This window comes from Dipodomys merriami, unplaced genomic scaffold, assembly GCF_024711535.1.
Source record: "Dipodomys merriami isolate MVZ:Mamm:240054 unplaced genomic scaffold, mDipMer1.0.p SCAF_16, whole genome shotgun sequence".
Taxonomy (NCBI): Eukaryota; Metazoa; Chordata; class Mammalia; order Rodentia; family Heteromyidae; genus Dipodomys; species Dipodomys merriami.
Window position 1 is genome coordinate 910934 of NW_027202937.1, and position 13883 is coordinate 924816.

The 13883-nt window shown below is 41.9% G+C and overlaps 1 protein-coding gene across 2 annotated transcripts in view; it reads left to right on the forward strand.

Moving 5' to 3' along the window:
- Positions 1-13883, forward strand: part of Ptchd4 (patched domain containing 4) — a 96767-nt gene that overhangs the window by 37786 nt on the left and 45098 nt on the right. For both annotated transcript variants that reach the window (XM_070023335.1, XM_070023336.1), the window contains exon 2: positions 1915-2395. In XM_070023335.1, the coding sequence (XP_069879436.1) occupies positions 1915-2395 (481 nt within the window). The remainder of the gene's footprint in view (positions 1-1914; positions 2396-13883) is intronic.

The window sequence follows — 13883 nt, forward strand, 5'->3', positions numbered from 1 at the left end:
ATATTTCTCAGAACTATAAATACTGGGTAAATGATACACACTACCTGCAAGACTTTCAACAGAACTCTGGACTACAGCATATCCTACGTTTTGGGTTAAGATATGTAAAATGTATCTGAATATGAGTGAGAAATTCATTCCTATGTATTTCAATATATTGGGAAAATAGAGGATGGAAGCATGTCTTTTATACAGTGATTCCGTAAAAAAAAAAAAAACTAAGGAAATTAGACAATTTAGGTAGTCACACACAATGAAGATATATATTTTAAAATCTGTATTTGTCTTTAATTTTTTCACTCTTGTTCAGACATGTGATGAGCCATCTGTTTGATCTACTGGAATTTCCAAATGAGACCTGAGAGACAATCTCTGCACTGAAATTTCCTTACATGTCCTGTTGGTGACCAAAAATGAGTAAAGGCAGAATTGCACAAACAAAGTTTTCAAGAATACTTTTTCTTGCAAATAATGAAAAGCAAAAGTCTAAATCAAAGATGGAATTTCAAAATAATAGAAGGCTATGGACAAAATATATACTAAAATCCAAACAGTTTGAGAAGCCAAACTGAAGAGCCATTTGCATGTAGTGAGCAAACACAAAGTAATAGACACCATTTCTCAGTTCTGGAGTATGAATCCCACTTCCTGCCTTAACACTTGACTTTCCTCTCCTTCCACTCCAACCCATTGGGCTTTGCATGAGGTTTATTCAAGCGAGAATGTTGGGAATCTATTGCCAGCTTTAGTTTGACTTTTTATAAGGAAAAGAGAGAAATATACAGAGATGCTACAGAAATGAAAAATAGCCAGAGGGAAAAGCTTCCAATCAAAAAAGTAAATTTTGGTGGTACTAGAATTTGAACTTGGGGTCTTTTGCTTTCTATACAGCTGTTCTACCCATTAAGCAACTTGCTTCCAGCTGTTACTTTTGTTGTTTAATTTAGGAGTTTGTTGGTTTCCGTTAATTAGAATGGCTGTAATTATTTGACATGTAAGGGAAAGTTGGTATACATCATGACTAAGAAGTTTCTCTACTATAAATAGCTTCTCCACTTGCTGTGAACTTGTTCAATATTTTGCATTTGTGACACAATCTGAAAAGTTTGCTGTGTGCTAAAAGGAAAGTATGCAAAATACCTTAGAGTGTAGTACCTCCGATAGAAAGTTTTAATTAGACAGAATGTACCTTTGCTGGAGGCAAGGTAGGGAAGGATGCAAAGAGAAAAGAATTGCCCACATCACCTGAAGGAAACATTTCAACATCATTAACACTGAGACATTTTTGTACTATTCTGTACTATGCAGTGACACCAACAAATATACAAAATAAGTATACCAAAGAATATACAGAAGTGAGGTATTTATGTTTTTGTGTGCATGTGCGTGTGCGTGCATGTGTGTGTGTGTGTGTGTGTGTGTGTGTGTGTGTGTGGTGTTGGACTAGGTATAGGTGATGACTAGAGAAAGTTGAGCTTATATTTACAGACAAGACACTTTAAGTTTTGACTGAAATATCCAGCCAACCTTGCATTCCGGAGAAGTCAGCAGTGGGAAGGCAGGACTCTGGAGGGGAAGTTAGGACTTTGGGAGAGATGGAAGGCAGGAAGGACTGGGGGGGGGAGGAGAAAGGCATGACTCTAGGGGGGAAGGAAGGCAGGACTGGGGGGAAAGAAGGCCTCTGTTGGGGGGGGTAGGAAGGACTGGGGTGGGGGAGGAAGGCAGGACTGGGGGTGGCAGGCCTCGGGGGGTCACAGTCATCTTGACGCACGGTTCCCCTGCATGTGGAAGCCGTGTGTAGCTGCGCCCCCCTCTGCGCCCAGGCCGGGCACTGCCCACGGACCTGTGCATGGGTGTATGGGTGTCTCCCCCGCCCAGGAGGTAACCCAGCTCCCGTGTCTCTCTGGTGTCCAGGACGGGCGGAGCAGCTTCATCGGCCACCAGCTGGGCGGCGTGGTGGAGGTGCCCAACAGCAAGGAGCCGCGCGTGAAGTCGGCGCGCGCCGTGCAGCTCACCTACTACCTCCAGACGCACGGCTCGGCGGCGCAGGACCGGCTCGGGGCCAAGTGGGAGGCCGAGTTCTGCAGGCTGCTGGGCCGGCGCGCGCGCGAGCCCCGCGCGCTGCGCCTCTACGCGCTGGCCTCCTTCAGCCTGGCCCGCGACTTCCACCAGACCAGCGTGCTGGCCCGCACCAAGGTCCTGGTGAGCCTCGTGCTCGTGCTGACCACCGCCACGCTGTCCTGCTCCATGAAGGACTGCCTGCGCGCCAAGCCCTTCCTGGGCCTCCTGGGCGTCGTCACCGTCTGCATCTCCCTGCTCACCGCCGCGGGCATCTTCTTCATCACCGACGGGAAGTACAACTCCACGCTGCTGGGCGTGCCCTTCTTCGCCATGGGTAACTATCTACCCCCCACATCCCCCCCCACACCTGGGGGCCAGGGTCGGGGAGGGGGGACGAGGGAGCAACTCCCTGGGATTCTCGGTGCAGATTGGTGTTCATGGTCTTTGGTGGGTGTGTGATGGTGCCAATGCTGACTCGGGGTTGTGTCTCTCGGACCTTATGCACACTCAGGGAAAGCATCTAGCTTCTTGGGCCTCACGCGGTCAGGTTTCGTCTTCTGTTTCTGTAATCACACAGTAGTAAAGTCTCTCCTCTGTTCCTTACAATGGTGTAGGCCGAGGCGCAGAGGTGCAAGCTAAGGACATTCATTCCAGACCTGTTTTAGACAGGTTTTGATCTCCTCCCATTCCCAATGCTTTGACTCATCATTATGGAGTATTTTTATGATGTGGTAAAGAGAATTCTGGAAGCTGCTGCTCTCACAGGCTAATGTCAAAGAAGCTAGCTTTGTGTCCACCTCATCCTCCATTCTCCCACATCCTTAGGAACTCAGACCTGCCTGCCGCCATCATAAACCCTAATTTTATTCTGTTGCTGTGAGGAGAATTGATGAGCATCCTCAAGAACGGTTAGGCCTAATAGTGAATTGTCTCCGAACCACCACCCCTACGTCGTGGTCTCTAAACCATCCATGAAAAGTTTCTGGTCTATATTCTTTGTGTGCACATGAGCGTTCTTGAGAAAGAGAAGATAACCTCTGGGAGTAAGACTGTGTAAGGACTCACCAACAAGCCTGATGTGTCTTACCAATAACGTGACAATAATGGTGATCTACCTCTTCCCAGTGTGCTGTGGTTTGGAAAGCGAGGCTCAAGGTGATGAACTCATCTGAGTAAGAATGTCTTCAGCTAAACCATAATTGCTCTGGGCTTAATAGATTAAAGTAAGGGGTGCATAAGTGTTTTATTATCAAACGCTGAAGATGCAGGTGGTGTGGTCAGCAAAGCTCCCATATAACCTAAGCCTTTTATGTCCACTTTAGATGTCTGTTCTCATGTAGGATGCCACAAAAGGAAGATTTGTTGGGGGTGCTGAGGACTGCTTTATCCAAACTCATTTATGGCCTTGCTAAGTTAGCTCATCTTGTCGAGCATGCATTTCTTTGCGGGGGGGGGGGGGGGGATAGTGGCATATCTTCTAATGTGAAGGGTAATAGAATATAAATAAAGTCAATAACAGATAGTGAACCCTTAATGAGGATAGCAGGTTTTAGTACTGAACCTGGTATGCTAAGTGAATTCAGTAAAGAACTGGAAACAGGCACTGGCTTGAAGAAGTTGAGTTGTTCTGGACTCTGCATATCCCCCTTAAGTGCATATTCATTTTATTAATAAAAATAACTTTATGGAAAATTTTATGACCAATTAAGGATGAGCCAGATTTGTTATTTTTTCAGTTCAGTCATGACTTGAAATAATATTATAAGATTTATAAGAATCGTATGGTATGAAGTACAAATGAAACACAGCTCACTCAACATTGACAAACTATACTACATAGTTCCTACTCTAAAACTGTTGGCAAATTAAATAGGTAATGAAAAGGCTTTCCAGGAGAAGGTGGACTTGTAGACTGTACAAGTAAGGAGGAAAAATAATCTACCTCTTCGGATGTTACTTTGTAAGCCCGGCTTCTACAAAGTCAGCGTGTTGTTTTCATTCCTTAGACACATAACAAGAACAAGGAGGCCACAGTGATGGAAAATGCCAGTCCCACAGCTCACCCTTTGCACCTTTGTGCTGACCTTTCCAACAAGAAATCACCCTGGGATTGGTTAATGGTGTTCCTGCCGCTCTGAAAGGAACATTTCCACTGTGTTCTGAACATCCAGCAACCAGAGGCCTACAAGCAGAGGCTTGCTGTTCCCTCAAGAGCAAATCTGTTTTCTTGTGTTTCCTTTGGTATATAGAAATGATGATAGCAGTAAAACTGTCAAAATTGAGACCCAGTGAGTGAAAAGGACACACACAAGATTGGAGAGCCTGCTTGTCATCGCAGTGTTGGTGGCATCGTGTGTTACATGGGGTCGTCATGTAGAGTCCGTAGGGCTCCATTCCTCAGAAACAAATGAACCATCTGGACTATGCGGTTTGCAAATTTTGAAGTTCCTACGATAGGAGGCATTTATTATTGGTTGACATTAGCATTGGATCATTCCTTTATAAAAAAAATCTTTTAAGGTGTGTATTAACCTCAAAGCTCTAATATCAAGTCATTTTTGCTGTCTTGCAATCTGAGAAAAGAGAGAGACAGACAGACAGACAGAGACTTGAGACTTTAGAATAAAAAATACATTCCAGAGTTGTATACAGAGCCTCAGATCCATGAAGTTAACAAGACATAGGAGGCACGAGGCTCTGAAGGTGGTGTGGGCGAATGTGATGTTGAATGTAAATACATTGAATTTGGCAAATATGTATCTATTAGTGACATTGATTGAAAGGAGTCCTGGAATGAATTTTGGATCAAAACTGAACAATTTAAAGTCAATTTGGTGAAAGGAAAAACTCCCAACTCTTTTTTTTTAACCAACTTCTCTTCCTATCCCTAACTTCTTTGTGGGCTTTCTTTTGTGCTCCATTGTATGTCAAAACTGAGGCCACTCGCCCTCATGAAATCTTGCATCCATGGTGGGCTGTGTTACCACCGCTGTCCATTTTCCAAATGGAGCTAACATAGCTGCCCTATCTTTGACCACTTGTATTCCTTCTGAACACAGTGGCTCATTATTTCTTTCTCTTCATTGATCTAGTTAATATCCCCATTTCACAAGCATATGTGTGTATGTGTGTGTGTGTGTGTGTGTGTGTATGCGTATGCATATATATTACCAGAAGTATTCTACACACTTGTATATCCATTGACAGTTTTCATACTTTGGATCAGGTATTTTCAAATTTATATTGGTCAAATTTATATTGGTCAGATGATTCCTTCCAAGTTTGGATTAGGAAAGAAGATGACTATAGATATGTACTACTTCTCTCGACAAATGCTCAAAGTCAGAACAAAGTTCTGATGACACCCAAAATTACTGCATTTAGTTTTAATCTAGTACTCTTCCTCTATCTAGGCATACACCAATAATAGGCCACTAATTAAATGTATAAGTCATTGTTGGGCTTACTTTAAATTCAGTTTGTTTTCTGTTGATGTGCTTCCTGTCTCTGGCAGCAGGAGTGCAGGGTGATGTCTCTCTCTCTCTCTCTCTCTCTCTCTCTCTCTCTCTCTCTCACACACACACACACACACACACACACACACGCACACACACACATACACACACAGTTGCAGGCATGCAGTGCTGTCTGGAGCTGCACCTTGCTGAGAGGCTGCCGATGGTAACCATGACAACAGTCACCTTGGCTAACGATTGAATTTTCCTGCCCCTTTTGAGTTATCACGTGGTGAGGGTCTCATGCTAATCATGCCGGCATCACTGGACACATAGAGATGATCTCTTTATCTCAAGGATTCCAGATATGATGCGGGATTTCAGTCTTCTGAAACCATCTCCACCCATGTACTGCTGAGCCCAGCTATGTTGAAGAACTCGAGGCTGTGAAGGAAAAGACATTGAACAGAACTGGTCAGGTTGTTACCTTTGTGCATTTTCCACTTCAGGCCTTCAGAGGGGGAAAACTGGTCAATACAATAAATAAATATAGAGTATTTTCCACTGCAGATACACATTTAAAAAAAAAAGTGAAGCCAAAGCAGGATAAAGGAAAAAAGAGCATGGACAGCCAGTTGAAAAAAAAAGGCCTTTTCTCAAAATTAAAATGAAAACTGAGTGCTCAGAGAAGGGAAGGAAAGAGCCACGCCCCAGTCTGAGGAGAGCCTGCTCTGTCCAAGAGCAGGTAAGGAAGGCTTCGGGCCGGGCTCTTGGTTAGGAAATGGCGGAAGAGCAAGGAAGGGGTTGGCCGAAGCAGTAGGCAGCTGCCCTGGAGTCAGAAGAAAAGCTTGATGAGGTCACGGGAACAGATGGTGGAAGGCACTGAGAAGTCTTTTAATTTGGCGAGATAGAAAGATGTTTGAATCCATTATGGAACAGAAGGGTGTGGCCTGACAGTTTAAGTCTAGCTTTAAGTGTGTTATGCAAAGTAGCCTGCAGTCAGCAGGAATGTTCCATAAGGTAACTTTTTAGGATGTGCTGGTAGCCAGGGGCAGTGGCACAGGTCTGGAATCTTATTCAGGTAAAGATGCAGGTGGATCACGGTTCAAATCCAGCCTGAGACATAAATGCATGACACCTTCTTCTTAATGAACAAGGTGGATGTAACACTTCGTGCCTGTAATCACAGCCATAGAAGAGGCATAGATGGGAGTCCCAGGCTGGCCTGCGCCAAAAATCAAGACCCTATCTGAAAAATAATCTTTAAAAAAAAGATATGATTAAAGAAGTTCATGTGAAATCTGTCTGCGATATTGTGGCAGAGAAGGCCTGGGTGCCATCATGATGGTTCTCAGGGTTTCTACAGAGACAAAAGAATGAACTGACAGGATTGAAAGAAGAATGGGCAGACCATGTAAGAGAAAGAGGAATGAAGAGAGTTAACTCCAAGCTTTGACCCTGGAGAACAATCGTCCTGTGATATGATAGGAAGGCCCTGGAAAGATATTTTAGGGATATCGAAAGTTTACTTTTGTATCTGTTAAGTGAGAGATAGCTATTAGGCATCAAAACAAAGGACTTTTTCCTAGGCAATCATGTGGCACAGCTCCAGAGTCATTATCTGGATCTGGAGAAACAAATTTGTGATTTGTCCTAACCTCACTGTCATTTAAAGCCTCATATTCCAAAAAAAAAAGAGCCCAGCTAGAAATATAAGTATAGCTAGAGATTAGACACTGAGAGTGCCGCCCAGATCATTCTAAATGCTCCAAGTCTGAGAAGAACTTGGTTCTGAAAATAAAGGGGAGGGCCAGGCAGAGGATTGCCTACTGAGCAAAGGAAAGAGGGGATTCTAAGACAGAGCGAGATTGCCCTGGTCCCAAGAGCTGCTAATAGATTGTGCACAGTGAGAACTGAGAAGTGGCCATTTGATTTATCAATCTGCAGGTCACTGATGCCTTTGACAAGAGTGGCTTGGGGGCTGCTGAGGGCAAAGGAGTAATTTACAGATGATCAATAGAGCTTGGAGAAGAGGAAGGGGAGACTGGGGGTTAAGGTAATGTTCCAAAGGAGTTTTTGGTTTAAAGGGAAATGAATAATGCTTACCTCATGTAGAAAATGTAGAAAATATAGGAGAAAGCTTGATAGGAGAGCACTAAAAAAAGTAAGTTGCAGAAGCAAGGTCACTGAGTAGAAGAGAAGGGAGTCATTTTGGAGTATGAGAGCATCGGCAATGAGTTCCTACACTGTTAAGGAAAGGAAACATAAAATCTATGAACACCTGCAGACAGACTGGAGCATCGGTACAAGCGTGTGGGAATTCTCTTCGGTGTGTTCAATTTTGTCAGTAAAATGTAAAATAATTGAACATCTGATGAGGAAGTTGAGGGTGAAGTGAAGGCGTTGAGTTTTGGAAAAGAAGCAAGTATGGAGTATGAATTAGAAGAGCAAAATTGAGGATAACTGGGAAGCATTAAGGACTTACCTGGATTTCATATTCATGGTTGAAAGAAACAAATCAGCAAGCAAGCAAGAGCAAACCTTGTACTATCCAGCTCTAAATTGCTAGATGAGAAGTTAAGTAAGCATTGAGTTAAATTTGACCAAGGGGGAAAACAAGTGAACAGTGAGTTTTCAGTATACACAAAGGTAGCTAAACCTCTTGATCCCTCTGGACGTAGGTAAGAAGAGGTTTTGTGGCATCAGAGACCTAAGACCGAAGTATTCCTTCTCGTTCATTGTTATTTTCTTAAATAGGACACCCCAGAGGTTAGCACTAAGAATTGATGACAAGCTACAGCATTTTTAAAGCAAATTACATGATGTATTAGAAATGTTTCTCTGTGAGTTGGTATGCCATCGGACCTGCTTTACTTGGGGATCATTACATGCATCAAAATCTTTCTGGAAGGGACTGCTGTTAGAAGACAGAGGATCACAATAGGACATCAAAAGAATGTTCAGAGGTCTGACAGGGTGATGTGCCTTAACTTGCAGAGTGTCTGCCTAGCAAGCACAAGGCACTGAGTCCAAGCTCCAGTACTGCCAACACAAACAAATAAATAAACGTAAATATTCAGTCGCAGCTATTTCCCGGCCATATTATTTTCCATCACACTGCTTTGGATATCAAAGAGCAATCTACTTAGGGAAGACGCTAGCTAATAATGTGAATTAACTGGACTTACAGGTTGGAGTCAGAAAACTTTGAGTATAGTCCAAGTCTTACTTCTTGCATGCTTTGATAACATCTTTTCTCATGGTCCTTTCACACTTCTGTAAGATGAAGAAATTGGGCTGACTGCATCCTAATATCCCTTACACATTGGCTCTTTATGTCACTCTGTGATTTTAATTTCCTTGTGTGGATTTCTGTGCTTCTTGTGTAGCTTTGACATAGACTCCCCTGAGTCAGAGCGTTTTAATGAGTTAAAACACTGTCTCCCTCTTGTTGTATTGGACGTTCTGCAGGAAATGGGAAAGAAAGAGATTTGGGCCTAGGGAGAAGTTGACTTCTATGCCAAGAATTGGCGATATTATTATTGACTATTCTGCATTTCATGTTGTATGGCACTGTCCAGTATTAGGAGAAAATTTACCTTGAATTTCTGAGCTTCTGCGTAATATATGGATTCCATCTCCAGCTCTTGCATAATTTTCTTCTAGTGATCTCCCCCACCCCTTTGAATAGAGGTTAGGAATGTGAAAGGGTGCTGTTAGCCAACACACTTCTGCTCAGTGAGGACAATTAGGGACCTAGTAGTTGGTATGTTAGTTTAGAATTTCCAATGAAAATATCTGCGAATGTGTCCCAGGCTGTGCAAAATGTTCTGCCCTTACTTCTTCCCTTCTTGAGTGAAATGTAAATGAGGGCTGAATATTAAGCAGGCAGGAAAAGTAGACCAGCAGCAGTTTAGCCAGCACATAGCATGGTAGAACTCTTAATGTGCCACGTAGCTACTTTGCTCTAAACTTGAGAGATCTAAGCCATCCCCCGATACGTGCCTTTCAAAAGCAGCCATTGTTGACTTGGCTGATGTCAGAATGTTCCAGAAAAATATTCCTGATGCAAGACAGCCACAGCTGTCACCAGAGTGTGTTCCTGTAGTGCTACATCAAGGTAAATATGACACTCAGACCTGGAACACTTGAAGGGTGGAAACTCAATGAAGTTTATACCATCATTTTTCTGATGAAAAAAACAACTGGAGATTTATTCTCTAGATTCAATTATTTTTCAAGCCAGGATTTTTGTACCCTGTCATCTATCACAAAGAAAATTGACAAAGAAAAATGAATATACCTTATGTTTAGTCTAAGAACCGAAGAAGCTCTGTTCATCGATTCTCCCTTGCCTTTCTGGAATATTATGCATCAAATATCAGTGTCATTGTGGCTGGTTTCTTCTTCAGTGATTGACTAATGTCTTCATCCAGAACCAAAACAAAACTCTGATATTTGAGATGTGGCTTATAAATAATAACCAGTACCCTTAGAGAATATCAGTGTGAGAACAGACAGCCCTGAGTTTGAATTTAATTTAAAGACAATCTTGTTTCTTTGCTACCGCTGGTCCTCATAGACGTTTCCCAGGTAGGAAGAGAAATAGGTCTGGTTCTCTGAAGTTTCCGGTGATTCTTTCCATTTAAAGTGTAGCATTCCAAGTTGTGCCCCGAATGCCCTAATGTGAATAAAGACCCATGTAGTATTTGTTCCGTGTTTTGCTAATAGTATTTGAGAGGACAGTGTTAAGGATAAAAAGGTAGCCATATTAGTAAAGGACAAAAAAGAAAAGGTAATGGAGGAAACAGTGACGTTTTTACCAAAAGTACCAATTATCAAATTAACCTATATTTTAGTGTTATTTAGAAGAAAGAGCTGGGTTGGTACAAACAAGTTTGATGGCTTACTTTATCAAAGGAGAATTCAACGATGCCACAAAACATGTTAACAGAGAGCACATAAGTAGGTTTGGGATTGAGATGGTGGCGTGATGAACATTATATAGCATTATATTATATAGCGCTTATTGCATGCCCTTCTTATACAACCCTAACATTAAAATGATGGACTCTCCCTCTATAATATTGTTACAACCTTCTTTTCCCTTCATGATCAAGGGCAGGGTTAGTTTATATATTGTGTTGTCACATACCATACTTAATAATTGATGTGTTTAATAATCCTTTCCTTTAACAATTACTTCCTTTCGTAGCAAAGGTGTTTGTGTGTGTGTGTGTGTGTGTGTGTGTGTGTGTGTGTGTGTGTGTGTGTTTAAATTGATATAAACCCAAGCACGAAACTGCATGTACTGTTTCACAAAATTTAGAATGATGGCTTTTTTTCCCCCCTCAGAGGTCTTTTAAAGTGAATACTTGATGTGAAGATTTAGATTTCCAAATAGGAGTGAGCATTTGGCTTAAAGCTGGTATCTTTGTTTTGTTTTGGAGGTGTTGAGGTGATATGGGGGTTTGAACTCAAGGCCTTGCTCTTATTAGAGAAATGCTTTAGGGCTTGAGCAAAACACCTTCACCCGTTTCTGCGCATTAGTTATTTTTAGTGGGAACACAAGCATGACCTGGTTTGTTGATTGAGATAGGGTGCTACTGACTTTTTGCCCGAGCTGACCTCCAGTGACAACCCCCATGTCCTTTGCCACCAACTGACTAGTGACCCCACCTGGCTGTTTGGTCCTTGTGTGTTGTTTGATGGTCATTCAGTATTCATCAAGAGGTCAGGCAACTAACTGTTCCTCTTAAGCAAAGAAATAAAGCCACCAGGACCTTCCCCAAGGCTTTTGTGGGACCAGCATCGGCTATACGCTAGACTCCTCTTCTTCCCTTGTTTCTTAATTCTGCTTGTTGCAGAAGAGAAAAGAAAAAAAAAGGGAAACGATCACTCCTCTATTCTAAACTACCTCCTTCACTTTATTACAATGTGAGGTAGACATGAATGGAGCAGAACCATATGCTTGCAGCCTGGATAGCTGTGCGGTAGTCATGGATTGCTTCTACAGACCTCTTGCTGTCATCTACGGAAGTGTTTCTAGAGGTGTGATTTTTATTTATTTTTTTTTTTTGCTTTACATCTTAGCTTTCTCACCTTTAGACAAGTTAACCCAATCCTAAGGCTTGGAGGCAATGGGGGCTTACGGTTTCCAGGGAAAATTGAGCCCGAGTACCCAGAGAATCAATTACATAATGAGCTGTAATTTTATTGTAAGATGGAATTAGAATATCTGCCTCATAGGTCAAAAATTTATATGTGAAAAGCGCAGTTGGCAAAAACGCATTTCCTAGTGCAGCAATCTTGCTAAATTAGCAAGAGGGAAATCTGTTGCAATCAATCCAAGGAGATTCCTTTTCAAGGTTTATATAAAAATATTAGTTAATAATCAGGGAGCTGAGATCTGAGCCTGGGCAAGAAAATCCATGAGACTTTTATCTCCAATTAACTACCAAAAACAAAACAAAACAAAAAACATACTGGAAGTGGAGCTGTGGTTCAAGTGATAGAACACTTGAGCAAATAAAGCTCAGGGACAGCCCCCAGGCTCTGGGTTCTAGCCCTAGGATGAGAACAGCAATAACAGGAAATACGAGTTAATACTCAAAAGACTTTATTAGGAGCCAAGTGATCTCTGATAAAAATCCTCCCCTTTAGGAATGTTGATAAAATTCCCATCACGCCTCTTAGATTGAGCCTCATTTACCTTGCTCTACCCATCCATCCATTGTGGCTCCCTCTTTTTCTTTTAATTCTAAGACTTTTTCCCTTTTTTTTCTTTTTTTTTTCAATTGTGAAAATACTGCACAAAGGGGTTACAATTACATGAGCAAGGTAATGAGTACTTTTCTTATCAAGCATTGTTGCCTCCTCCTTTGTTTTCCCTTACCATCCTTTCCCATCGCCATCCCCACACACACACCGCCCACCCCTGCCAAAGTTGTAAAGTTCATTTTCCGACATAACGTCTTGTACATCTCATTGTTGCAATGGATCCACCTGTATCTCTATTTAAACAATTTGCTTTTTCCCTTCCTCTCCACAAATTATACCAACATCAAATACAGTGAAAGCAGGGGTTATACATTGGGGGAGGGACATACAAAGCAACAAAGAAATCATCTTATAAATATGTTAGAAACAATAGCAAGAAAGAAAAAACATTTGAGTCCTTATCTTGGGGTTCATTCACTTAACATCAACTTATCTGACTGTTTCTGCTTATCTCAGCCATATACTGGTTATTGCAAATAAGGGAAACCATGGGACCTATATTTCTTTGGGGCTGGCTTACTTCACTTAATATGATTTTTTCCAAGTCTTTCCATTTCCTAACAAATGGGGCAATATCATTCTTTCTGATGGAGGCATAGAATTCCATTGTGTATATATACCACATTTTCTTGATCCATTCATCTACTGAGGGGCATCTGGGTTGGTCCATATCTTAGCTATAGTAAATAATGCTGCAATAAACATAGTTGTGCTGGTAGCTTTAGTATGGAAGATCTTCACTAGACATACAATGGACAAGGGTCTCATATCTAAAATGTACCTGGAACTCAAAAATTTAAATCCCCCAACAACAAATCCCCAAAGAAACAACTGCCCAATAAATAAGCGGGCTAAAGACTTACATAGAAACTTCTCTGAAGAGGAAAGAAGGATGACCAATAGAGACATGAAGAAATGCTCAACCTCCCTAGCCATAAAAGAAATGCAAATCAAAACACATTGAGATACCACCTCACCCCAGTTAGAATGGCTATAATCAAGAACTCTAATAACAACAGATGCTGGAGGGGATGTGGACAGAAGGGAACCTTACTGCATTGTTGGTGGGAGTGTAAACTTGTTCAACCGTTTTGGAAAGCAGTATGGAGGTTCCTCAAAAGACTCCACATAGAGCTCCCCTGTGACCCAGCAATCCCACTTTTGGGCATTTACCCGAATGATCACAAACAAGACCCTCCTTTTCTTAATACATTAGCACTTGGATGAATCACTATCAGTCACCATACAAAGTAAGTGAACTAAGCGAATAGATTTTCTATTTTTCTTTCTTTCTTTCTTGGTTACATATTAATTCTCAAAAAGCAACATGTTTTCGAGATTTCCAGGCATCTAGGATTTTTCCTTTCTGTTTCTTCCGGTGCACTTTCATTAAAGTTTTTCATTGTGTGATTTCTTTCGGCCTACAGATTCCCCTGGGCATTCCACTTCTTAATCTTCTGCTGCAAAATGAAAACCCTACAGCAGTAGTGGCTCACTGTCTGCAAGTTGTACTCCTGTCCAGATGCTGTTAGGAATGCACAGTAATTACACAATGCTGTGTTCATACTGCAGTCCCACTGGAGAGAG